The sequence below is a fragment of the Chrysemys picta genome, chromosome 8 (genome assembly GCF_011386835.1).
Source record: "Chrysemys picta bellii isolate R12L10 chromosome 8, ASM1138683v2, whole genome shotgun sequence".
Lineage (NCBI taxonomy): Eukaryota > Metazoa > Chordata > Testudines > Emydidae > Chrysemys > Chrysemys picta.
In genome coordinates this window covers 16,540,238-16,565,909 of record NC_088798.1, presented here as the reverse complement: position 1 = coordinate 16,565,909, position 25,672 = coordinate 16,540,238, and the positions used below count along the sequence as shown (strand labels likewise).

The 25,672-nt window shown below is 40.4% G+C and overlaps 1 protein-coding gene across 24 annotated transcripts in view; it reads right to left on the bottom strand.

The window, feature by feature from the left end:
- NFIA (nuclear factor I A) overlaps positions 1–25,672 on the bottom strand; it is a 445,816-nt gene that overhangs the window by 36,776 nt on the left and 383,368 nt on the right. For 13 of the 24 annotated variants that reach the window (XM_065555377.1, XM_065555384.1, XM_065555378.1 and 10 more), the window contains exons 7-9: positions 23,084–23,212; positions 8,672–8,850; positions 5,872–6,037 (exon numbers count right to left, since the gene is read on the bottom strand). In XM_065555377.1, the coding sequence (XP_065411449.1) occupies positions 5,872–6,037; positions 8,672–8,850; positions 23,084–23,212 (474 nt within the window). The remainder of the gene's footprint in view (positions 1–5,871; positions 6,038–8,671; positions 8,851–23,083; positions 23,213–25,672) is intronic. The other 11 variants (XM_065555395.1, XM_024104855.3, XM_065555383.1 and 8 more) reach the window with 1 other exon arrangement.

Below are 25,672 nucleotides of genomic sequence, written 5' to 3'. Positions count from 1 at the left end.
AGCATTATTTCCATTCCAAATAATGACTTAAGGCGAAGGAATGCAAGATTTTGTGATGGCTATAAAGTGAACGTCTGTAATGTTATAAATGCACTTGCTAAAAATTTAGACCAATGGGTAACTAAGAAGCATGTGGAACTACTGTGCACTTTATATAATGACCAATAAAGCTCCAAATTCTCGCATTACTTGACTTACAAAAGTGTTCTAAAATTTACTATATGTTGTTTAGGTACTGACAACCTCACATATATGCTTACTATATTTCACAGTATAGTATATATGCTAGCAGTGTTAGCCTTATCATGCTTTCCATATAATTCCCTATCTTAATTATTTTTTGTCAGTTCAAAGACCTTTCAGGCCAGGGGATTCTAAGGCACTTCATAAACTATATGCTGTATGCAGGAGTCACTTCAGCTGACCCCTCCGGGGTCTAGTCCCTGCAACTACTTTTAACTCACTTCCTAAAAATGTTTAGATTTCAAGTTGGTGTCTCCTTAAGAGCAAACAGCCACAGTAAAAAAGTTTACAGCTGAAGAATACTGAAACTACAGGGAGCATCTATGCGGTGAGAAAGTAATTCCTTGAGATAGAATTTCACCAGGACACTGGAGCTAACGTCCATACTCCAGTACCATAGGACTTTTGAGGACCACAAATGGTCAACCTCCATTTTGTGTCTCATATAAAAAGCTGAATATTCAACAGCAGCAATCCCTATTACCATGCTGGAACATGGAAAGATATCAGGTACAAAAGTGCCAGCTACTGCCTCCCTGAACCACTTCCTACGATATTCTGGCTTTTCCTTAGAAATTGCCCATCCAAGTTCAGTGTAGAGTTCTTCCTGCTTGATGCAGGAGGTTGGGTTGAGATATTCCTGGAGGTCCTATCATTTGACACTTTTACTCTCCTCTTTTTAGGATAGGAACTAGGAAATCCCACCAGTTAAAGCTATATCAAATTATGTGTTTTAAGTAGCTTCCTTTATAGTGGGATTTTCATATGTCATTTTACAGAGGGGCAACCTGAAGCACAGAAAGGTAACAAGAATAGAATCTTAGTCTTCTGATGATCCTGTGCTTTAACCATAAGATCATCCTTTCCTCCCTTCTTGGCTCTTTGGGCTACATCCTGAACTAATGTATATCTACAAACTTCCTCTGGAAGTGAATGGATCTATGCTAGTTTACACCAGCTGAAACTCTGGACCTTTGTGTTTGAACAAGAACATTTTCATGCCTTGCCCGGCCTTTCTTCATCTGGAATCTGCTGTGGGGAATTTGCGACACCATAGTCTGTAGCCATGGAAATGAGCGTGATGCCACAAATTTGCTATGATGCTTCACTTTAGGAACAAGCAAGAGCGAAAGCACTGGCAGGGAAAGAACATTTGTTCACACAAGCCTCTGATATTTAGCCAAAATGGGAAGAAACAGCATGAAAGACCAGAGAAAACAACCAACAATGTTATGAGTGTGATGTATTATAAAGCAACACTTTCCTACGGCAGAAACCTTTTACCTATACTTTGCTGAAAGAAGTGTTGTTACATGCAAGAGTGTGCAGTCTACCTTTTGGTTGTGAATTAACAAGGATGACTGCCTGCTGGCAAAGCAGAATTCCAGTCAGTGCTAGTCTAATACACTGTGAAGTTTCTCCTTTACAGGCCAGGAAGAAAAATGGGCACACGTGCCTGATATGAATAGCTACACCATTTTATAAGATATCTACTGCTAAAGTTTAAGACCATTGCACCCCTTTGGGGAGACAGACATGACGCCATGTATAAGAACATGCACACATACAATACTTTGCATTGCAGTAGCACTCTCCATCGGAGCATCTTAACGCACACTGCAACACTTACACAGTCAGCAATGTTGGTAAGTGGTCATCATGATCATCCTCCTTTCTGGGAAGGTACAGCACGGAGAGCTGAATGGGCTTGCTCAAGCAGCACACAGCAAATGTGTGGCAGAGTAAGAACTAGAACCCAAACTTCCTGATTGTCAGTCCTGTGCTTTAGCTACAAGATTACTCTTCTCCTCCAGCTACAATCACCATTTAATGTGAAAGCTTCTTTGTACAAAGGCACAAAAGCAATAGTTCTCTTGCCCTACAAGTGGAACAGAAAAGGTTCTTCTCCCGGGGCTCAGTTTTGGAGCATTAGGAAATAACTTTCACTAAAACAGTTGTGTTTTTTAAAAATAATGGGGTAACAAGATGGAAAAAACCTTAGACCCTGTATGGGAATGAAGGTTTCTGCTGAGTCACCCTGGGCTCAGATACTAATACCCTGGGGAATTATTGCCCTACTGCCCTATTAAGCTCCAATCAGTACATAACGGAGGTGGTGTTTCTTTGGGCCACAGCAGGTCAATTCCAGGAACAGTCGGGCTTTGTAAAGCAGCTTAGGGTGATGTTTGTGTTGTGTTGGTTCTGAGTTACCAATAAAACCAAATCCCCAGAAGGGGGAAAGATTGGATGCTAACTAAGGGTCTCTGTGTTATGGTAAGGATAAGTTATTCTGCAGAAAAACCTGTGCTTGGAGGAAAAACTTACTCCAGAAATCCTATGAGCTCCCCTCTCCCCTGCATCTCCTCACTGACAGAGATACACCTCTTGCAAATGTGGTAGGACCTACAACTGCAAATTCTGAGCCCATGTCTTTGCATCTCAGACCACAGCACAAGAGGCAAATACCTCAGTAAATAAAATAGGATACCTCCATATATTATATTTATTTATCTCCTAGAACTGGAAGGGACCTTGAAAGGTCATCAAGTCCAGCCCCCTGCCTTCACTAGCAGGACCAAGTAATAATTTTGCTCCCAATCCCTAAGTGGCCCCCTCAAGGATTGAACTCACAACCCTGGGTTTAGCAGGCCAATGCTCAAACCACTGAGCTATCCCTCCCCCCTGCCATAGGGTTTTCCTTCCTTAAGCAGTGTGATATGGACGTGCTTTCCACAGAAAGTTAATCCCACTGTTGGAGAGTTTTACTGCTGCTCTGAGAATCGTTAACCACCATGACGTTGTGTTGTGCTCTTCAGTTCTACTTCCCAGGAGAGCATGACATATTGAGCAGCTGCTCCTGGCCTCTTCACCCCCCCTGGAGGGCCATATTCCAATGTCTAGTAGAGCCTCAAAATGCATGCTTCTGCAGAGGGCTTTCTACCAGATCAAAGGAGGGAAACAGCATGAAACAAATTCCAATCCCCTTCACCTATTTCCCTGGGGCCTTTATTCCCCTCCACACAGCAAAGGAGAGTCTGGCCAAATGCTAATATCACTCCTGTATAAGCACTTCCTCTTCTGTTCAGTAAATGACTTCCCTCATTATAATGCCATGGAGGGGAGACAGCCGTAAAAAAGGGATGCTTCCTGGACTGGTGCCTTGGAACTGTGTAACCATGGAAAACATCTTTTCATGTAGTTCTGGTGACTCTGTACTGACTATTCGTACTCTAATAAACAAACAACCCCTTCCCCACAATAGCAAAACACTTCTCAGCAAGGGCTTCTTTCTATGGTACATTACGTATTCTGAGCTCAAGATACTGCTTAAGGACACAGATACCAGTGCACTTTGACAGTTTTTACACTTAGTTAAGGACCCCAATAAGCAACAAAGTCCACAGTATAATGGGAGCAAGGAACAGAGTAGGATCCAGGAAATTATTGACTCTGAGTTGCAATGATGGACATTTTCTGATGTATGTCAGCAAAACTCCGTAGCTATAATCTGGAGAGAGCTGCTACCTGTCCTCCATTTTGAAGGACAGTTCTAAATTTGCAGAACGTTATGTGACAAGATTGTCCAGCAAGACAAACATATGGAGAGTGGCCCAGTGTATGTGTGTATTCTGGGCTACTGTTCTGCAGAAAGCAATGACAATTGGAGGGTTGCTATGGATTAGAACAGTACCATTTGAACTCTCCTGAGACTGTTAAAAATGGGTGTTCCCTCGTGGAAAAGTCCTGGCAGTTTATTTTACTAAACATGCTTCAACAGGCTCAGATATGTATGTGATATATTTTTCTTTGGAAATCATTCCTATAGCCCACATTTCCATAAAATGTGGACTTAAATTGTATTACACACATCTTTAAAACTCAATTCACTGTTCTATTTAACATTCATGACTCTTATCAAATGGAAGGTGCATGCTTGAAAATGTACAGAAGTGGATGTTTAGATATCAGATTGACTAATTACCAACGGTAATTATTTTTCCTAATCTTTTGTTTAAATACCATTAACTAGCTGCTTTTGAAAAAACCTGGATTATCTTGACAGCTCCTGGTTGAACATTCCTTGCCACAAGGGGCCAGATTGCCTGGTAGTGTAAATCAGTGTAGCTCCACTGATATCAGTGTAGGTACGTCAACTTACATCAACTGAGAATCTGGCCAAAGACATGTTTATTGTTTATAGAATCCAAGGATCACATAAAATAAACATTAAGGTAACTGTTAAAATGGTTTTGGATATTTTTTCTTTTAAATACCACAAATTGCCCATAACTTATGAGCTATAATTATAAATGATGGCATGTATAGTATACTGACTTCATAGTTTCCAACTCTAAAGACAGGGAAATACTGAGTTATTTCAAATACCACTCACCAGTGAGTAAATGTTAACCTTTTAGTAGCCCACTACTGACTCTTATTAAAGAGCTAGAAAGCATTAAGTTAACAGATACCTGACATCAAAAGTGCTAAGACAAACAGGTTCATGATATACAAAGTGTTGGTCAGAAATGGCTAGAAAATGGGGGGAGGGGGGGATTTCATTCTGACAGAAATTTTCTGAGCAGTACTAGCAACCATGATCTTTCAACATTTCTAAGTTACGGGTCGGTTTTAGCTTAAATCTGTGTCTTAAATCCCACCTTCCCATCCTTTCTGTCACAATTATAATTCCCAAGCAAGCCAAAGTATCCTCAGCCTGAAATGCAAACAATCCTGTCCAGTTAAAGAATGCCATGAAAACACAACAAATGTCAGGACTGTGCAATGCCCCATGGAACCCACCATGTGACAGCCACAATATTGGCCTCTGAGGTGTGAATCACCTGAGTTGTGCCTGAAGCTTTAAGAACTTGGGCTTTATATTTGTTGAATAATACATGCCTCCTTGGACATCAAGCAGTGGCCACACGCAGCCTTTAAATAATATAGATTTGAAAGCATACACAGGGATTTGCTCTTTAGAGTACATTGATTTTTGGGCACTCTCCATCTAATCTATCTAATGTGCTTCCTCAGTGGCCATCTCTGAAATTGTAAACTCTCAAGGAGGCATTTGAAATAAAAATGTTTATCACTCCAATAATGGCTTATTCTTGGACTTCATCTTGGATTCATTTAATTGGGGAACAAGTCCCCCTGCCATTAAAGTACTGAAAACTTCTCCTTTGTTTTTAAATGACAATTTGAGCATTGTTTCATTAAACCATTCGCAATTAACTCCCTGCACGCCCAAAGCGTTTAAAGCTTCAAACCCAGCTGACGCACATTTGCTTCCTAGCAGAGTGAATCCAAAATGGTGGCTCCAATGTGCATGCAGGAATTTGTGTATTTGACTTGTGGCTACATGAGGGCTGTGTGGGTGGGGAAGAGAGCATCTTGAATATCCCAGCTCCACCCCCACACATTAGCTGCTGGCCATGAGTTTTCCGGTGTGTAACTATGTTCAATGCCAGCAGTATTTTGTTGTCAATCTTATGCAATTGACAACTGTGAAATTAACTTGGAGAGCACAGTCCACTCCTCCTGGTTGGTGAACAGAAGATACATGGTAGTTGCAACAGTGTGAACCTTATTGAACTCTCTCTCCCTTGCTGCAGCCATACTTACTTGGTGAAGTAGGAGAGGCGGCACCTCCTTCTGTCGATGTGGTTGGAGGTTTTGTGTCTGGCACGGGCAGAGGCACAGGCCTAGCCATTGGTGGCGGCGGCGGTGGTGGCAACATTGGGGTAGGAAGGAATGGATTGTGCACCTTGCCTTGGCTGCTGCCATTGGGCTGCCAAAAACAAAAGACAAAATTAGCTATTAGCAGCCTCCAGCAACAGGAAAGGCCAATTTAAAACTTGGTGTGACAAATGCTTAATTTCTCATTGCTAAGTAAACAGGTTGGAATGAAAAATTGCCATCTTCTGTTCTTCATTTATTTCACTGGGCTTTGTACCGCAACCCATCTCAAAATCTTGCAATCACTGTGTAAAAGACCTTTAAACCCATCTTTCATTTTTAAGCAAGAAATTCACCCTATTTAGTGGGCCAAACTGTTTCTCCAAAGTTAGCAACTGGTCAGAATCACCCCGGACCAAATTATACTCTTGCACTGTGTAACCACTAAGTTACCTACAGTACAAGTTTAGGCAGAATTTTGTCTCCCATTACACTTGCTACATTCATGCCTCTACTGTTCCCTTAGGATATCTGTGCCTGGAACGTAAGCTTAAATTTCTTAAGAAACTCATTAGTAGGAAAAGAGATAATTTTGGGGTGGTTTAAAAGTCAAGCAGCTATCTTATTTCATGGAAAAAATAAGTTAATGTGTTTTAAGCAACTTGAACTCCTATATTCCCATAAAATTACCAATAGCACAGCTCCCATTTCAGCTGCCATTAGGTATCTGCTTAGAAACAATTGAGCTTACATCTGCTTTATTTTCAATATTAAAAAAGTACAAGTATTTTGTTCGGGATGTACATAATCAGAGGCAAGATGGTTCTGCATACTCAGCTATGCTATTTCAAGTGATTACTAGGAAAACTCCTGTCCATTAGTAAATAAGCTTTCAACATCATAAAAACAAGGACTGGATATGGAAAATTTCAATCTTAATGTAAAACTAGACTATTGAGAACCATACCAATTGATGGCAGTACCATTATAAAGAAAACAGTAGGACAGTCTGTGAATCAGGTATTCTGTTTTAGTGACAGAAATGACAAGATCAGTTTTGACAGCACTCCACAAATTGATCCTAACTGCAGTTCTTCTGGCACTGAATGTCCAATTTTCCATTGATAAAAGCTCAGTTTTAAATACAGATACATATTCTGAATACTTCTGAAGAAAAACTGTACTTAAATCTCTGCTTAGGTTTCCACTAACAGGAATTATTTAGGACTAAGGGCCCAATCCTACAGCCATTTACAGGCCTGATTCTCATTTATGCTAAAGCCACTTTAACGGCCGTGGCAATGTAAACGGGCCTGAATGTGGGTGCAACTGTAATTTCCACTGACAGTGATGTAAAAGGGCCCTAGCGTAAATAAGAATTAGGCTTGTATATGTATGTAACTTCACATGCGTGAGTAGTACTGTGGCCTTCAAAGAGTACAGTTACTCGTGTTTGTTTCGTTGAGGCCTTACTCAAAAGTAACTTTTCAGAGATATTTATCAACATACAGCACCTTTAATAAACTAATATATTCAGTAACACTTCTCAAATACTTTCTTGTCTTACAAGTAGGCCAATTTCCTACCAAGTAGACCTTTGCTGCATGTTCATTGTGAATGTGCTAACAGTTCAAAATGCAGATGGTTTGGGCTAAACTAAGCAAATGAATACTCAAGGAAAAAGAAAAACACTCTGTTGATTTGTTGTCTAGACATAAATGTAACTGCTAACATATTGCAGACATTATTCAAAGCCAGTATTGGCTGGGATATGTAGAATCGAGTATTTTGGTAGGAAAAAAGTATTGAAGACAACATAGCTTATTACATAAAATTAATGCTAATAATTACATTAATTACATTAATTCTGCAGGTTTAGTAACACTTTCAATGTTAAAAGCAACAGAGGGTCCTGTGGCACCTTTAAGACAGAAGTATTGGGAGCATAAGCTTTCGTGGGTAAGAACCTCACTTCTTCAGATGCAAGATACTTTCAATGTTATGTATATAAGAAAAGTAATAACAATTTTGCCAATTATTATTCTGCTGGTGGGACACAATTACATGCATTTTATTTCATGAAACGTTCACAGCATTATTGTAGATACGATGTAAATAAAGTTTCATTTTTGTATTTGACTGGAATGTTGTTTCAATAAAGTGAAGAGGATGATTCACTTTAGTTGATTAAAAAATGAAAATGCTTATTTGAAGCATTGGAACACTGCTTAATTCTTCATAGAGATAAGGGAAAAAGATAACCGCATACAGAAATAACAAACTATAATAAACTGTACTTTTAACATCTTGGGTTCAAGTACTGGTCAACTTGATCTAAAGTGCTGTATGACAGTATTTTTTTTTTAAATGAACTTAGCTGATCTGAAACATCTGTTTCTCACCCTCCCTTTTCTTGCTCTTCCCCCCAACGCCAAAGGAATAATTAATAAAAATTATTTGGCCTTTGTATTTTGTTAAACCCAGTGGAACTAGGGTTCAAACGTCTGAAGCTGAAGCATGGGTACAGGGATCCCAGAAGGTCATTGAACCACCAGCCCTTTCTGACTATTAAAGTACATTAATTACACCACAGTGTACCTTTGTTTTCCTATAGTTAATGCTTCTTTTTTTCTTGTAGCAACTATTTAAGGTGCTACATTCACATGTGTGACGCACTGTTAAGATAATTCCATAGTTATGTGACATAGGACAAACACTTCTGAAGAAATAAAAATGGCTTCCTTACGTTTAGGAACCCCACCTGTCCAGCCTGCTGACCAGCATCCGGGCAGACAAGTTGGACAAACTCTTTCAGAGTCTCCTGAGGATGATAGCGGATTGCTGGGTGTGAGAAGTATGGCCCAGGCTGCTGAATAATGGGTGATGTTGGAAAATGAAGAGTCGATGGTGTTGCATGCGGACTTGCTAAAGGAAAGAAAACAAAGAAGTTATATAGAGCGGATTTTTGTGTTAGATAATAGTTCAAATCTATGCAATTGAATTATTTTATAGCTCTACTTTGTCTTTTTTTAAAATGTACACTATTATTTATACAGTTGATGTTCACAATTGCTGTATCAGACCACACTGCATCCTACAGTCACTTCAGAGACAATGTGAGGGCAAACGGAGCCAAATATTTTAAAACAACTTTCTGTGTTTTTAGTGCACATTTATAAAGGAACCAGTGGTCCTTGATAAAAGTGACAACTATTCATTACCTTAAGAGCCTTTCTAATGAATTGAGCAATAAAAATTGTATTTGGGAGATTAGAGTTGATTTAATTGACATTTCATATAACTGGTTTGCACATATGGATCTATTTTTATTTTTTACTATAAATGATGCTCTTGTACCTCGTATAATGATGCTCTTGTACCTCGTCATTTTTTCACACCAGTTTGGAAACATTTTTAAGTAACACATTTTCATGTGATGCTCACATAAAAAGGGGCAAGCTCATTTTGCAAATGACGTTCACAGCTCCCTTGTACAACTTTGAAATCAAATCTCAAACCAGCCCCTAAGCCACAATCAGGAATGATGTTTAAGGGAAGGTAAATTGGTGAATGTACACACCAAGGAGCCACACAAGAGAAAGGTATCAAGAAAAGCTACTAACAGAACAGTCAGGGTGTAAATTAAAGGAGCCCCTTTTGCAAATTTGCTTTCAGTTTAATCCATGCAACACTACTGATCTCAACAGGATTGTAGAGGTGTAACTGAGGACAGAAATATACCTCCTCTCCCCCATACTATGGGATACCTTTACCTAGCCCCTTGCGATGCAAAATAGATGCTCCTATGCTCATATCCACTTCCTCCCACTCATCATTGTGTAACTAAAACCACCATGTTACAGCACCTTGAGTTTTGCTCCTTTTCTCTAGAATGAGATTTTATCCTCTCTGCATAGAAACCTGTTGGCTTTGTTGGGTATAAGCTTTTCTCTCATACTCAGATTTATTTCTCACCAAAAACTAGTAATTATATCATTATAACTCCCTCACACACCAGTCCTAGTAAACTTCTATGGCCTTCTGTGCCCATGTACCTCATTTGTAAACCATGAAGAACTGATTGGATAAAAGCCTTGGGAAGCATTCAGTATCTAGCTGAAATTCTTGCACTGGACTTGGAGTATGTTTAATACATGGGAATAACCAAAGCACCGGTTCACTTAACAGTCTATGGGAAAGGTTGAAGGGATGCAGAAGAATAAGCCTAAATCAAATAGGGCAGAAATAAACACTCGTTCCTCAATGATTGTTATAAAAGGACCTTAACAAAACAAAAGCTAATTTCTCTCCCTTCATGCGTTGGTAGTTTGATTGCATGTTACTTTTCTTTATTATTAAATCTTTACTGCTCATAAAAGTTTGTACAATCTTGAAGGCTTCAGCTGTTATCACTTACTGCTTGGGATTAGGAATAAAAAGTCCACAACAGGTTTGTTTTTGCAGCATCCTACTGGACTATATAGTGTTTCTCAAAGGGTGGGATGTGGGTCTCAATGAAGTATTAGGAAGGGTTAGTTTATCAGAGCAAGGATCTAAACTAATTACAAAGGTGATGTGCCAAGTACTTCTGTTTTAGATGTGTTAAAGTTTGAGAACTACTGGACCAGAAAGGACCCAGGAATTAGAACCCAGTCTTGCAGAGCCTGAGGTGGCTGATATTCCCACAGTGCTACTAGGTGGTCATGCAGATGCATGGCCAGGGAGCATTGTGGAGAGTAGGTACTGCAGGAAGTACTACCCACGAGACCCAGAATGACAGTACCCGCCAAGTGCCCCTATTTAATCCCAGGAAGTTCATAGACTTTAATCATAGACTTTAAGGTCAGAAGGGACCATTATGATCATCTAGTCTGACCTCCGATCATCTAGTCTGACCTCCACACAGATCTTGGCCTGCTGCCGATTTTGACCCTGCCTCCTGTCTCTCAATTCTAACCTGGTACTATCTATCTCTGGTCTCCGACCCCAGCCTGACTCTGACCTGACTCTTGCTTGCGGAACCTGGCCTTGCTCCAGTCTGGCAATTCCTGTCCCTGGGCAGGGGTGGCTCCAGGCACCAGTGCAGCAAGCATGTGCTTGGGGCGGCAAGCCGTGCGGGGTGGCCTGCCGGTCACTGTGAGGGCAGCAGTCAGGCTGCCTTTAGCGGCATGCCTGCAGGAGGTCCGCCGGTCCCGCGGCTTCAGCGGCAATTCGGCAGCGGGTCGTCGAAGGTGCGGGACCGGCGGACCTCCCGCAGGCATGCCACCGAATCCATGTGACCAGCGGACCTCCCGCAGGCATGCCACCAAAGGCTGCCTCACTGCCGTGCTTGGGGCGGCAAAATACATAGAGCCGCCCCTGTCCCTGGGGGCCAGACCTCAGCCCAGCTGTGATCTCTAGGCAATACCACCTAGGCCCCGACCCCTTAAAGGACTACTGCTCTAATCCTCTATGGTTGTTCCTATACTCAGACTAATTCATGGGGGCAAAAAACAGGGTCTATAATGGATATGCCAAGAGACCTACCTCAGTAAGGAAGCCATTATTATGGAATTCTGTGTGGTTGAATGTGTAAATCCTCATGCACATTTTCAGTCAATCAGAGGACATGAAGTAAAACAGACACGGACTGTTCAAATTCAAGCAGATTTTCCCCCTCCTTTGCTCTCTTAAGATATTTCAGAAAAGTCCATACTTTCCTCATTTCTAGTTATCCTCACTATTCCAGCTGACTCTTTATAAATTCATTTAGCACAATTTCTCCCACCCCACCCTGCATTTTTCATTAAACAAAATTTTAGACAAGTGATATGTACTCAGCTCTGCAACCTTGATGTCAGTTAACTGCCTCTTCCCTTTTCATTGAGCCATTGCAGATTTACACAGGTTGGACAGAGACTTAGATTCTTTTCATTTTAGTTGTTACTTTTGGCATCGTCTCTTTAGACTGATTCCCAATTCTGTGGGAGGATCCCAAGAAAAGCTGTCAGTAGAGCTGTGCAAATAGTAAAAACTAATCTCCTCTCAGGTGTAGCATGCTCTTAGCCAGTATTATATAAAATATTCCTTCCCCCAGACACATAAAACATCACAGCTTAGTCTAGATTTTGCAAAAATTTACCATCTCAGCTATTAAGCAGTAATAACCCAGTTGCAAAAACTGAACTTCTTAACTAGTATGTCTATTATATATATGTATATTACTATTGTGCACTGTTAAAAGAAAATGACACTCATTTGTCCACGCAGCAACAAGAAACCAGCTAATAAACTGCACATGAAGTGAGAGGCTGCATAAAAAAGTCTCAGGAATTTGTATTCCCAAGTAAGACTTTTAACAGGCCAAAGATGTATGAAAACTCTCCACCAAACTCAGTGTATTGTATCAGTTGACAGATTCCAGTAGATACACCCAGCATTATCTAATAGCTAGAGTACAGGACTGGGAATCGGGAGACCAGGTTTCCAGTCCTGCCTCTGAAAAACACTCACAGTGTAACCTTAGGCAAGCCATTTCACCCAAGGTTTTCAAAAGTGTCCATTAAGGTGGTAAAAAAACAGGCCTGGAGTGTCTGAAGTTAGTCACTCGTAATTAGTGGACACATCTGAAAATGGTGGCCTTAAATTCTCTCTGCCCCAGTTTCCCCATCTGCAAAAGGGGCTACTACTACTTACTAACCTCACAGAGGGTACAGTGAAGTTTAATCAGTGGTTGGTTGTGATCTGAAATCCTTAAATGGAAGACAACACAGAAGTACTTTTATTTTATGTATTTATTATTCAGAAGCCCTAAACTGCTTATTCATGCTTCTCCTTTAAACCTGAGAAATTCATATTTTATTATGGACTTTACCTATTCAACTATACAAAAAATAAAAAAGAACACTGGTTTGAAAGTCAGAGCTTCATTTCTACCTGCAGTAGGAATGCAGAGGTAGGAATCTTCAGTGTTAATAAATCTTTTGTCTGTCTGTGGGGGAATAATCCTCCTATCTCAAGGCAAGCGTAAATATTTCAAAGCACACATGACTCTAATTCCATTGAAGCTCAACTGAATCATCCCAGTCTTTTTATTGAAGAAAATTAGATGATAATGTATGGTGGCCTGCAACAGATATACCAGTATTTTAAAACTACTACGGCTGGGCCAAATAATTATGTGCTACAGCTGTTGCATGCTATACTAGCTTTTTCAGTGTTTTATGGGTTCTTAGTGCTATGCAGCATAAAAGTTAGAGGATTTTTTTCAGAACGCTGAATTCAAATGTCTGATTATGAAGGCCAGTCTTGTCTGACTTCTCCCTCCTTGATTTGTAGTAGCCAATAACAAACTAAATTACGAATAAAACAAGTCAGACTCATTGATTAGATTAGCATTTCACATGTGTCGGGCAAATGAATAAAAGATTAAGTTGTAAATTGTATTCAGTTATATGATCAGATAATAAAGAATCGGTCAATTTGAAGCAGGATATAGTTTTATTTGGGCATACAGGGCCAGACTGGGGTCCTTTCTCACACTGCAGTAGTCCTAATGTAGTCAATGGGACTCCTCTGGTAATTGCTTGCCAGAGTGCAAAAGGACTTCATAATCTGACTGTTATCAATTACACCGATTCCGCCCACCTCTCCCCTCAAGGAATGAATAGTTCCCAACATATGGGACACAGACATACTGATCCACTTATATTTTCCCCTCCTATTCATCATGACTTCTCACCAACCATCCTTCCAGCCAAGATGAATGGATGATATGTCCTTCATAATGCTGCTCCTTAAGTCTCCAACAGGGTCACTGTTTGACATGCAACATCCCTCATCTCCTACCCAGCAAATGATTTTTACCCCTCTCCCCAGCTTCCAATCCAAGGAAGCAACAGAGTGGGTACTCAAACCCAATTCTTACGGATGGCAATACAAAGCACAAAGCCCTAGACCATCCGACTAGACAGATGGAGTATTGGTTTCACTGGGGCACAATGCTAAGATAGCTATTGTATAAAGTGATAATTAAGTTTACTACTAGCTCATTAAACATTGATCATTCTTCCTAGAAATAGTAACAATATAATCATAATGAAAGAAGAAGTATTTTGTATCAGCTTGTTTTTGACTTTCTTACAATTAAGGAAGTATTTTTAAAAAGTCATTTATCTAGAAATGTTATATTGCGGTTTGTTCTCTGAGACATTTCCTTTCAGGCTTTTAAGATGCCTTAACTCCCTGCATGCTGTGAGCCTTCTCACAACATTAAATTGGTGCAAGTGCCAGTTCAAATTATGCAAGATGTATCCCACCCTTTGTACCCCGAAGGTACTTATTCTCAAAATTGACCATATTAGAGTACTAATTGGCTAAGCCACCATGCTGGCTGATGTGAAATGCTTTCAAACACCATGAAACAGCTGTGTTTATCGGAAATATGAAGAGTGACTTTTTAATAAGGAAAGCTGGCAATAATCCAGATTTGTTGAAAAGAACTTGCACTTCTGTGGATACTACAATACAAGAGGTAAAGAAGAGAAGATTAAAACAATAACTTTAAAAAGCACGGATTTTTTGTGATGAAAGCTTTTACCCAAAACAAGAAAATAAATTGAGAAACTTGGGCTGGAATTTTTAAAGTCACCTAAGGGAATTCATGAAGTCCCACTGAATGTCAATGGGAATTGCTTGCCTAACATCCTTTGAAGATCTCAACTTTTCTTATTACCTTTTGGAAATGGTCTTGGGTGGCCAAACGCAGGCTGCTGCCTTTTTCAATGTGGGCTGGGGTTTCCCTCACCTAGGGTGACCAGATGTCCTGATTTTATAGGGACAGTCCTGTTTTTCGGGTCTTTTTCTTATATAGGCTCCTATTACCCCCACCCCTGTCCCGATTTTTCACACTTGTTGTCTGGTCACCCTACCCTCACCTTTAATACAGAGATACTGACCACAGAAATTACAGGTCTGTGCATACAGGCTATTCACTGAACCAGGTGGAAAGCCACTCAAATCATGATGGAATATAGTACATTGCTGGGATCTGTCCTCCCCGTGGGTGGAATTCACCCCTTTGCAGGCCAGCACAAGACCTACGCACTGCTGAAGTCCCACATCATTCTGCAAAATGGAGCTTAAGTGGAGGAATCCAATGGGCTCTTGGGGAGCTGTCGATCTGGCCTGAGGATGAGTAAAATCAGGTAATCCTTACAACAGACACTGCAAGCCCAATCATGTTCTCAATGAAGCCATTGGGAGTTTTGCCTTCAGTCAGAACAGGAGCAGATCCTTAACTGATACTCATAAGAATGGCTGGGAGCTGTGTGTCACTGATATTTTACCCTTGCATTCAAGTAGGTAATTTTTAAGTGTACCTTCAAAATACAACAAAATAGAGTTCACCCAACATAATTAGGCTGCAAGATCTTTGGGGCGGGGACAGATGATAGTACAAATAATGATGCAAATGATATACAATCACCCAAGCATGATGGATGGAGGGTCTGATCCTGCTCCCATGGACATCAATAAGAGCAAGACTGGACACATAAGGGCTTATTTTCAGAGATGTTGAGTGCTTCCATTTCTATTACTGAAGTCACATGGAGCTTTGGGTATTCAGCACTTTTGAAAACCAGACCCATAATATCCTCAGTTCTGGGCTGGGTCCTGGTCCCTTTATGCTGGTCCTGCATAATAAAGTTTTGGAACTTCCACTGCGAAATATTCATGGTGTAAGTAAGATTTCCCAGTGGCACAGTACAGGCAGAAGGGCCTTGTGCCAATGCCCCCTGAGGGCCACAGTTTAGGGTGTGTGCCTGGGGATTGCCTATGGGTGGGGCTGAAATATCCTGGGCTCTGGCTATTCTGAGCTGCTATATTTAAAGTCCTTAGTGACAAACTGGCCCCTAGCAAAGCCAGAAAGCAGGGCTAGACTGAAATCCAGAATTGGGGCCAAGAATTAAGCTCTTGAAAACATAGTGACATTCTTCTACATATGCTAGATAAGAAATACTGAAGGAATAGTTAAAAAGGTATAAAAACTGAAGAATGCCTCTACTTTCTAAACAAAACAAACTGTAGGCCTTAGCCAAAGGTCTCTTCAATGGCCAAAAACTACCATGTAGTGTACTAGTGGGGTTTCCTACTTCAAAATCAAGCATTGGCAACTTTTGCATTTTTTTTATAATCAAGATGTGTTTTCATATAATAAAGGAAAAACTACCACTGGCGAAAGGTGTAGTGGTTATTTCATAATGAAATGCAGTTGCTAAGTTTACAAAAGAAATGTAAATTCTCTTTTCAAAAAAACTCTACAACCTTTATGGGTGTGATGATATAATTCTGCTTTGATACTAAAAAGGGCATGGTAATGGAATCTGTGACTTTGGAGTGATATATTGCTGTTAAGTTAATAGGACTCCACGTTCCCATTTCTAATATCAGTGTTTTTTCCCCTCTTTCATTCTGTAGATGGTAAGCTGATACTACATAAACATTGTTAAAGCTATAGTTCCACGCTACAGTAATTCACTTAACTTTAACATGATTTATGGTTCTGTCAATAGGGGAGGTTGAAAATCCTAAGCTCTGATGCTTAAACATGGGTTCCATATTTAAAGTAATAATGTGCTTTTTGTGTGTGTCTGAGGTTATAGAATTTAGCATAAAGCAGAGATAAAAATATTACAGTTCAATGCACTGTTAAAAGCACAGAGTGTAACTTCATGGATACATCAAAGAAAGCAATGAACCCGAATATATAATCAGTGAGAAAGCAGGTAAAATACTTAGGTCCTTCAGCACTATATTTTTATATTATTTTTTAGATTTGCATGAAATCTTATAAGTATTTTTACACCCTCTCTCCTTTTTTAAATACTTTTGCTCAGTTAGATCAGCTCACTTTGTCAGGATGAGTTTAAATCTAGGTCCACTTTGTTAATCACTCCCCATTATTCTCTCTGGCACTTCCCCCAAGGCATTTTGCCTCTTTAAGAGATTAAGCGACCAAGTCATCTTGTTGCTCTAACATGTCCTCACTGGAACAATGTATTAACACAATTCCTCTGCAAAAGAGCCCTCTTTTGAAGTTTGCTGCAGGGATGACAAATTAACCCAGCATGGTGTCCCACACATCTATCTCAGTACAAATTATTAGTGTAATAGAGCTTTTAGTTATGCATTTATCTGGTAATTATTGAACGGTTACACAAAACGAAGCTGAGCAATCATGGCCCTTTATGAGGCAATCTCAGTGGGTGGTCTTACAGTTAATTTAGGATAGTAGTCCTCTAAGCAGTTCACTCACACACAAATTAGCTAAACAGCCTATTCCTTTAAATATTTCCTATGTCACAGGGTAACGCTTTACAATACAATAAAGGTAGAGTTTTAATTACACGGTTCCTGACTTTTGTTTAGTTGGAGTTTTAACCATTAGCAAGCCTCTCCCGTTTCAGCTGGGATGTTAGAGAAAGCAGTATTTGGGTGGTGAATGTAATCATTACTAAATCCTGCCTTTGAAGTTCTCTGTTAGGAAGCTGCTTTTCCTCTACCTTTCATATTATCTGAAGTAGGGCCAAACTCAAATACTTGACACATACGGTTGGCTACAAACAGGTATAACCCCATCTTTATTTTTAAATTGCCTCGGCAAGTTGGTATGTTGGTTAAGTGTCACTGTGTTAGCTAATCTGTGCTGGGCGTTCAGACTCTGCAAAATGTGTATGATTTTTTCACATTATGGCACAGTTGTTTGGCTTGTCTTTAACGTCTTACAGATCAACTATTGAAGTGTCTAGCTTTGGTATGTTTGTAGTTTTACCCAGGGTTCTAGGAAAGGGTTGGGCGATATATGAGTCAGCAGTGTGCCCTTGTTGCCAAGAAGGCTAACAGCATATTCGGCTGTATTAGTAGGAGCATTGCCAGCAGATCGAGGGAAGTGATTATTCCCCTCTATTCGGCACTGGTGTATTGTGTTCAGTTTTGGGGCCCCCACTACAGCAATGATGTGGACAAATTGGAGAGAGTCCAGCAGAGGGCAACAAAAATGATCAGGGGGCTGGGGCACATGACTTATGAGGAGAGGCTGAGGGAACTGGGATTGTTTAGTCTTCAGAAGAGAAGAGTGAGGGGGGATTTGATAGCAGCCTTCAACTACCTGAAGGGGGGTTCCAAAGAGGATGGAGCTCAGCTGTTCTCAGTGGTGGCAGATGACAGAATAAGGAGCAATGGTCTCAAGTTGCAGTGGGGGAGGTCTAGGTTGGATATTAGGAAACACTATTTCACTAGGAGAGTGGTGAAGCACTGGAATGGGTTACCTAGGGAGGTGGTGGAATCTCCGTACTTAGAGGTTTTTAAGGTCAGGCTTGACAAAGCCCTGGCTGGGATGATTTAGTTGGTGTTGGTCCTGCTTTGAGCAGGGGGTTGGACTAGATGACCTCCTGAGGTCTCTTCCAACCCTGATATTCTATGATTCTATGATATAGCATACAATAACCAGCACTCTGATGGAACCTCTAGGGGCAACTGGAGATATTCCTTTCTGGAATATATTATTTCACAATGGTATACGTCACTGTATAGCCCACTCCATTAAAATCAGTCAGTACAAATTCACTAAGTGATTTGCTGCATGTTAGTTTAATGGGCAACCAACAGGCACACTTTTGAAGCACAATGACACACTTTGGTGACCATCCAAGTCTCAGTGGAAATACTGTACTATGTGGGAAAACCACATTAAGACAAAATTAGGCACTCCCCTAGTGCTTTTTTTCCTGCATGCCTCTCTTCTGCCCACATATCCATTGCTTTGGGTTCCTCGCTTTCTGCCACATCCCCTGTTCTTTGTATTTGTGTGCCTCCTTCGTTTCTCTCCCTAATATATCTTTTTCTTTCTTTCTTTCTGTCTGTCTGTCTGTCTGCCTGCCTGCAGGATCTACACAGTCATAGTGTGAGAAGTGATGTACAGGTCAAGATGGGCTGTTGTATGAACCTCTCTAGGATTTCATGATCATGGTTAGTTTAACTTTGTAGCCAGCTCCAGGTGGTAATGTCACTAAAGTGTAGGCAGCTTTTCGGGCATTAGTACATTGCTACTATGTAAATATTGCCTATTATTTCAGTATTTTGCTGTCTGGTAAAGATTGCAAGCAGCCTGATGGCTGGGAAACAGGTTGGCTTTGCAATGCATAATCACTTTGTTGGAACACACTGACCACCAAAAATGTTACCCTCGTGAAATGAGAGTATATTACTTAAGAAATAAAAATCTTGTTGCTTGAATTTTTAAGAATTTGCAATTTATTTTAAAGCTGATAGTCATGTCAAAACTTAAAACTAAGGCTCTAGGTAATGCTGCCAACTGCCAGACATAATACTTAGTTTGAGACCTATGTATCCTGCTTGAGAAGATGAAGGTTCATGGAGTTATGCCAAGAAAAACTGCCCTCGTTAAGTGAGGATCCATGAATCACTTTGGTAGCTTGCCACTAAAGAAACCTGGAACTTGCCACCACCTGTTGGCTGTAGGGAACAGAAGAGACAGTCACTAAAGAACTAAGATCCTTGGGTCAGGACTCACTGCACAATCTGATTGTCTGGCCAGCCCCAGATTCTGTCAGCTGGTCACTGCATAGGTGAGTTAAGAGCTGGCACCAGCACAGAGGAGAAGCTGCCACACACGACCCTCCATAGCACAGCACAGCTGCTTGCTTCAGTCCATTCCATGGGGTTTTCTAACTGTTTCATTCAGTGGAACACTTCATAACAGACACATCCACTTTTGGACCAGCTTCCTAACACTGACCCCCACAATGGCTTTGTTCTCACAATGTGTCATTCTGCAGACTGCTAGGAAAGGCTCTGTGCATCTTTAGTCATTTGCAAACTAGAACAGGGTTCAAGGCATGGTTGGAAGGCTGTGAAAGCTGCAAGTGTGTGATGGAGAACTTAAAACAATGGACTGCCAACGGCATAGCCCTTAAACATTCTACACACATTTCTTTGCTCTCCATTTTGCACAGTGTGTGCAAATAATTTGTATTCGTAGGAATGTGAAATGTTTGCGGTGCACACACTCCCCCCTCAAAAGGAAAACAGAGCCTTTTGTAATTGTTTGGCTGACTCAGGGGTTTATTCTGATTGTGACCTACTTATATACAACTTCTTTCTCATTGATTTTTCTCGGCAGCATGGAGACTGTTTAGTGCACTGTATTCACCCCAAAGAAGACCCAAAATATTGTACATGAATGACTGCTGGCCACTGACACATGATATAAGTGAACTCATGGAGCTTTCTCACCATACAAGGTGAACAGACAGTGTACACTACATTTTACTTGGCATGTTGCCACTAAATTGTGCAACCTCCAATAACTAGTAATATATAATAATTGTTTGGAGAATATATCAATTCATATAATGAGGTTATTGCTCCTTAAGTGTCATCTTCTTATGCTTGAAAAGCTTCTCTCCTTCCTCCTCTGCTGCTGATTCTAATGTACACTTTGGGGGATTGAACAAAGGTCACAGTCTGGATTTGCAGATGGTAATATAGTAATCCACCTCAGAACAGAATAATTGTTGGAGAAGAGGCATAAAGACAGCCAGTGATCAGTGGAAATATAGTCCTGGAGAGGAGCCATCTATCCAATAAAGATTCCAGTTTGGAACAAGACCCTTCTGGGTGATACTCTTAAAAGGACCTCAAAGGAACTCAGATATTAACAGAGAGTGGGATTTCCTTGAAAATCCACAAAAAATATGTTAGTGAGTGAGCCTCAAGTGGAACAAGATCTCACTGACTGATGCTGAAAAAAGCAGATTTTTGTTTAATACATTAGGAACTATGATACTCTTCTATAGAGTTAGTGCACACATTTTCTTCCAGCATTTAAAAATAAAATTGTGAAAGAGAATCATTATAATTTGATCTTTCATATTCTGTGCACCCTTGTGAACAGTCTCCTCACACAACTGGCAGATTTCCCCAACTGCACACCAAATTTCTCAATAGATAATGTATATAAATTTGAACAAGCCTTATATAGTGACATATTTTTGTTTAAACCACATAAAAATGCAAAATACACAGAGTCTAAGTAAGGGCACAAATGGGTGCATATTGTAGCGGGGTGGTCACCCACTCCTGCCCTGAAGGGCTTGAAATCAGCCCTGAGACAGGGCTGAGGCTGGGTGAGGGCTGCTGCTAGGGAGAGCAGCAAGCCTCGGCTGATTGGGGAAACCTTATAAAGGCCAGGGAAGCCAGGAGCTGTAGGACTCTCCCTCTAGCTCTTGAGGGAGAAGGGCCTGGCTGCCTGGGAGCGGACAACGGTACCTGGAGTGGAGCAGGGCTGGGGAAAGGCTAGAGGAGCTGGGGAGCTCCAGCCTGGAGAACCCCCAGGCTGCAGGCCTTGATAAAGGCCAGAACAGGTACTGCGACTACAGAGGGGTAGCCTGGGGTAGGCAAAGGCAGCAGGTCCAAACCCCCCTTCCAGTGATGAATGGCGTCTGCAGTCCACCTCAGTGAGCGGGGGCTTGATCATGACTGGCAGTAGCCATATACTGAGGTGAGGTGGGGATGGGGGGTTGGGGGCTCCCAGGTGAGGGGAGACCCAGATCTGCGGGGGTACTGCCAGGGGCCAGCACCCAACATAAAGGGGCACCGGGGTCCGGGAGGGACATGGGGGCCAGCGGCAAGTGGGACATCGGCCAGCAGAGGGCACTCTGGCGCTGGAAAAGTGAATTCCCTGGACAACCAGCAGGAGGCGCCGTGCCAGTGAGTCGCTGCTCCGCTACAGTCTGGTATATCTTAAATTAAATAAACTGGGGGTAAGGTAAAATCTAACTAAATACTGAATCGAATTTGTTAACCAACTAGTCAATAGGCCAGAACTAAAGGGCAGAAAGTTTAAGAGTATTACAAGGTAGGAATTTAGTGTCAGCTGATGTGCAGCACACTATGTTGTTAATGTAACTTTCATTTAATTCATGCCTTCTTATTATCACCAATTATCAACGTTTTTTGAAGATATTACATGTTTGCTTGGTAGCTCAGTTCTCACAGGAAAATAATAATTCTTATATGATTAACAGCCAACAGCTTGACTCCACTGATTAATCCAGTATGTTTTAAATTTCTAAAACTATACAGAAACCTTAAGCCTGATTCTAAACTAATACCAATTACTCTGGTGAAATTCCACAGACTTATGCACCATCCCCTTACAGTATACAGATAATAGAATTATTCCTGGTTACACTGATGTAAGTAATGACAATAAACCCAATAAAGACCTCTTATAAAAAGGAAAGTACAAAAAGTGGACTTTCTTTCATCCAGGTATGAGTTGCTAGTAAGTCTTCCACACCTCACCAATTGAACAATAATTATTCTGAATAAAGCAAAACCCATGGCAGAAAGAATTGTTACAATTATTTCATTCACGTTTTTATATACAGAAAATTTGCTAAACGATTCTTTGATTTGTGGACAGCACTGTGCACGAATGTGCTCTCTTTCTAACGTGAACTGTGTATCATATTTATTTTTTTTAGGTTAATGTGGATATATCTTTCTAACAAATGTATAAGTACATGGAGACCCGGAGGACATCTGTTTTATTTGAAAAGCCAGTCAGAAAATATTGTGAAGAAAACCAGCCAAAGTATTGTAGGAACCAATCTACAACTTCAAAGGAGTCCACTAATGAGGGCAGTTCTCCAGCACACTAATGCCAACAGCTTGAATACAAAATGACACGCAATGAAAACCGAGGATGTCGAAAGGAGATTAGCACAGTTTAGATGTTGAATGAGGAGTCCCCATCTTTAGCAGATAAATGAACCTATCGTATATATTCACATGGACAATAAAAACACACAGCAAGTAACCGTTCTGTAATTTTTCTGATGAAAAATAATGACTTCTCCCCACAAAAAACTTTGGAAAATGTTGAATTGTTACCAGAAACTTTAACAAACAGACCCCAGTAAACAAACACAGTTCTCAATAACTGAAACCTTCAGGCTACCGGCTTTGAAATAGCAAAACCTCTTATCGTGTGTGTCACAGGCTGATGGTGAATTTCAGTAGAAAATAATGCTGATTCAGGGTGTGGAGGCTAAAGTTTAAGCTGATTCGGGGCTCTTGGGTAAGGCCTCACCTCTGGGTCCTGTAATGACAGGTCGATGATGCTGTGTGAATGCCGTTCCAAGGGAGGAGGTCTGCGAAGGCGAGGGACTGCTGAAACCAGACTTCTCTGACTTCTTTAATGTAGTTGGCGATGGCATTCCTGGCAAGAATGATTGATAAGTGCAATTTAATAATGCTAGGTCATGGAACGACAGCCTATGCATTGTGAAAGTGGGTGCAGAAGCAGCTAAATAAACTTAAAGGACAAATAAAATTGAATACAACAAGCTGAAAGTTCACTTTTATTTATGATCTTTTTGGGGCAGGAGTGACCCTGGTTTGCTCTGAGTAATAAGTACTAAAATGCAGCCATATTTGTCTTTTAAATCTGAAGTACAGAGAAGTTGCAGCTGTTTTGTTATTATTAATTATTATTATTTATTATTAAATCCTAGCTATGCTTTATTTTTAGAAACCTGCAATAGTTACAGCACTTGGATTTTTACATGTTTTTAAATAGTTAACGCTGCTAGCTAGTCTGTCCTTAACTCACACTATTTTATTGGATTATTGCACATGGATATTTTAAGTGTGTTGCAAAATCAATACACAAGGAGAGAAAGAAGGAATCTCACTCCAAACTCTGAATTTCCTTAGCTTAGTTAAGACTTGGTTATTTTAAAAGCATTTATTTGTGTGGTTATCTTTGCTTTATTTTTATTTTTTTAAAATGTGTATGTATATATTAAAGTCATTATTAAAGATATATACATTTCTATCGACATTATATTGACCTTCAGACTTAGTGCAGTGTTAATATGACAATTTGGATTTATTCTTCCATGTGAGCCATTTTTGTTGATATAATATCTACTCTGTGGGTCGTTCAGCTCTGATGCAATATCAAAAATATTAGTAGAAAGGATGTTTTGCAGTGGACTCACTAAAATCTGGGATGTTTAGTATGCTGTCTATACTAGGATAGGTGGATATGCAGTATTATTTATATATATATAAATATATATAATATTTATATGATTATATATATAAAACAGTATAGACAATCTGAATGTGTGTGTATCTATGTCTGTAGTAATATAGATACTGACCCATAAAACACATGTACTATATATATATATATATATATATATATATATTATGGGTCAGTATCTATATTACTACAGACATAGATACACACACATTCAGATTGTCTATACTGTTTTTATAGTTCATTTTCAGTGTATCTATCTATTGACAGATATGCAGAAAAAATAATGTCAAGTTCTTTGGGCTACAGCTGAAATAGCACAAAAGAAAAATGATTGTTCTTAATAATGGTAGCTTTATAGTCCCCAAGACATTAATTTACAACACAGAGCAGTGTGCTTGTGCATTGCAGGACTGGAGTCTTAATGGTCCCAATTAAGTTTTGCAGCTCACATATCAGTAAGTTAACTAAAGTGGGGGAGTAGGTGAAGTCCCATTTTGAAGCAACTAGTGTTTATCTAGAGACTGTTTTCTATCAAGTGTTTCCCTGGTGGTGGCTGTTTCTTCACAACAGGAAAAAGTTAATAACTAAATTTTATTTTAAAATACAAGTTTAGAATAGATGGACTGTGGCACAATGCAACAAAAATGGGATAAACTCTTTTCTCATGATTTTCTCTAAACATGATAAAGTCTTTTTGATGGAGGAGGGGCATGTGAAGGTGGGCTGAATTGTGATGTGTTTGAATGAAGTATTAACAATCTTTCAGATGCAATCTGTCCCAACGTAGCCTGCTAATCCACTGGTCAGATGGCAAGGAAAATGAATGTACATTGTGATGTCACAAAAAGGGTGGAGCTTAATTAGGGTATGCTAAAAATTTTGGCAGATGCCATCTGGGCATGTTCGGAAGTGATGTTTCAATCACTTTATTTTTTAATGTTTCCCTCCACAGCAAGCAAAGACTCTATTCCTCAATAAAAACAATGGCCATGTCATAGTCCAAGTAACAGTTTCAAGTATTTTTGCAGTATCTCTGTGTGTGTCCGTCCATGTGCATCACATGTGCACACAGTATAAACATGTGTGCTCACTCAGTATACAGTGGGCCAGACTGCCCTTGAGATGTGCAGGAGGGAAGCGGGTGTGTAATGAGCCATCCTCTCCACAGTGGCTAGGGGCAGTCACAGTACTTATGCTAACAGGAGCACAGGAACAGCTCCCTTTGGGAAACTATTCAATCCAATCTGGGATTCCCTAAAGGGGACAGGACCATGACATCTCCTCTGCACTTGTCCACAGAGCTGGCTGGGTGCACCGGGGGAGCAGGCTGCATTACCTTACGGGAGGAGGTACTTCCTTTGCATGTTGAGGAGCTGAAGGGAGGTACTGAATACAGAGAAAGGGCTGAAATTCATCCTTAATCCATAGTACAATATTGCTGTTTAATTCAAAAACATACGGGAAACAAGCCCTATTCATGCTCAGAAATTTTCAAGGTAAGGTAAGTTTAATTATTAAATGTTTATGTCCACATTAAGAGCACATCCTGTGTCTGCCTGCATGGGCGTACAAGGCCCCAGATGCAGTGGAAATGCTAAGTTTCCTCTGTGTAGTGAGGGCCAGGAACTG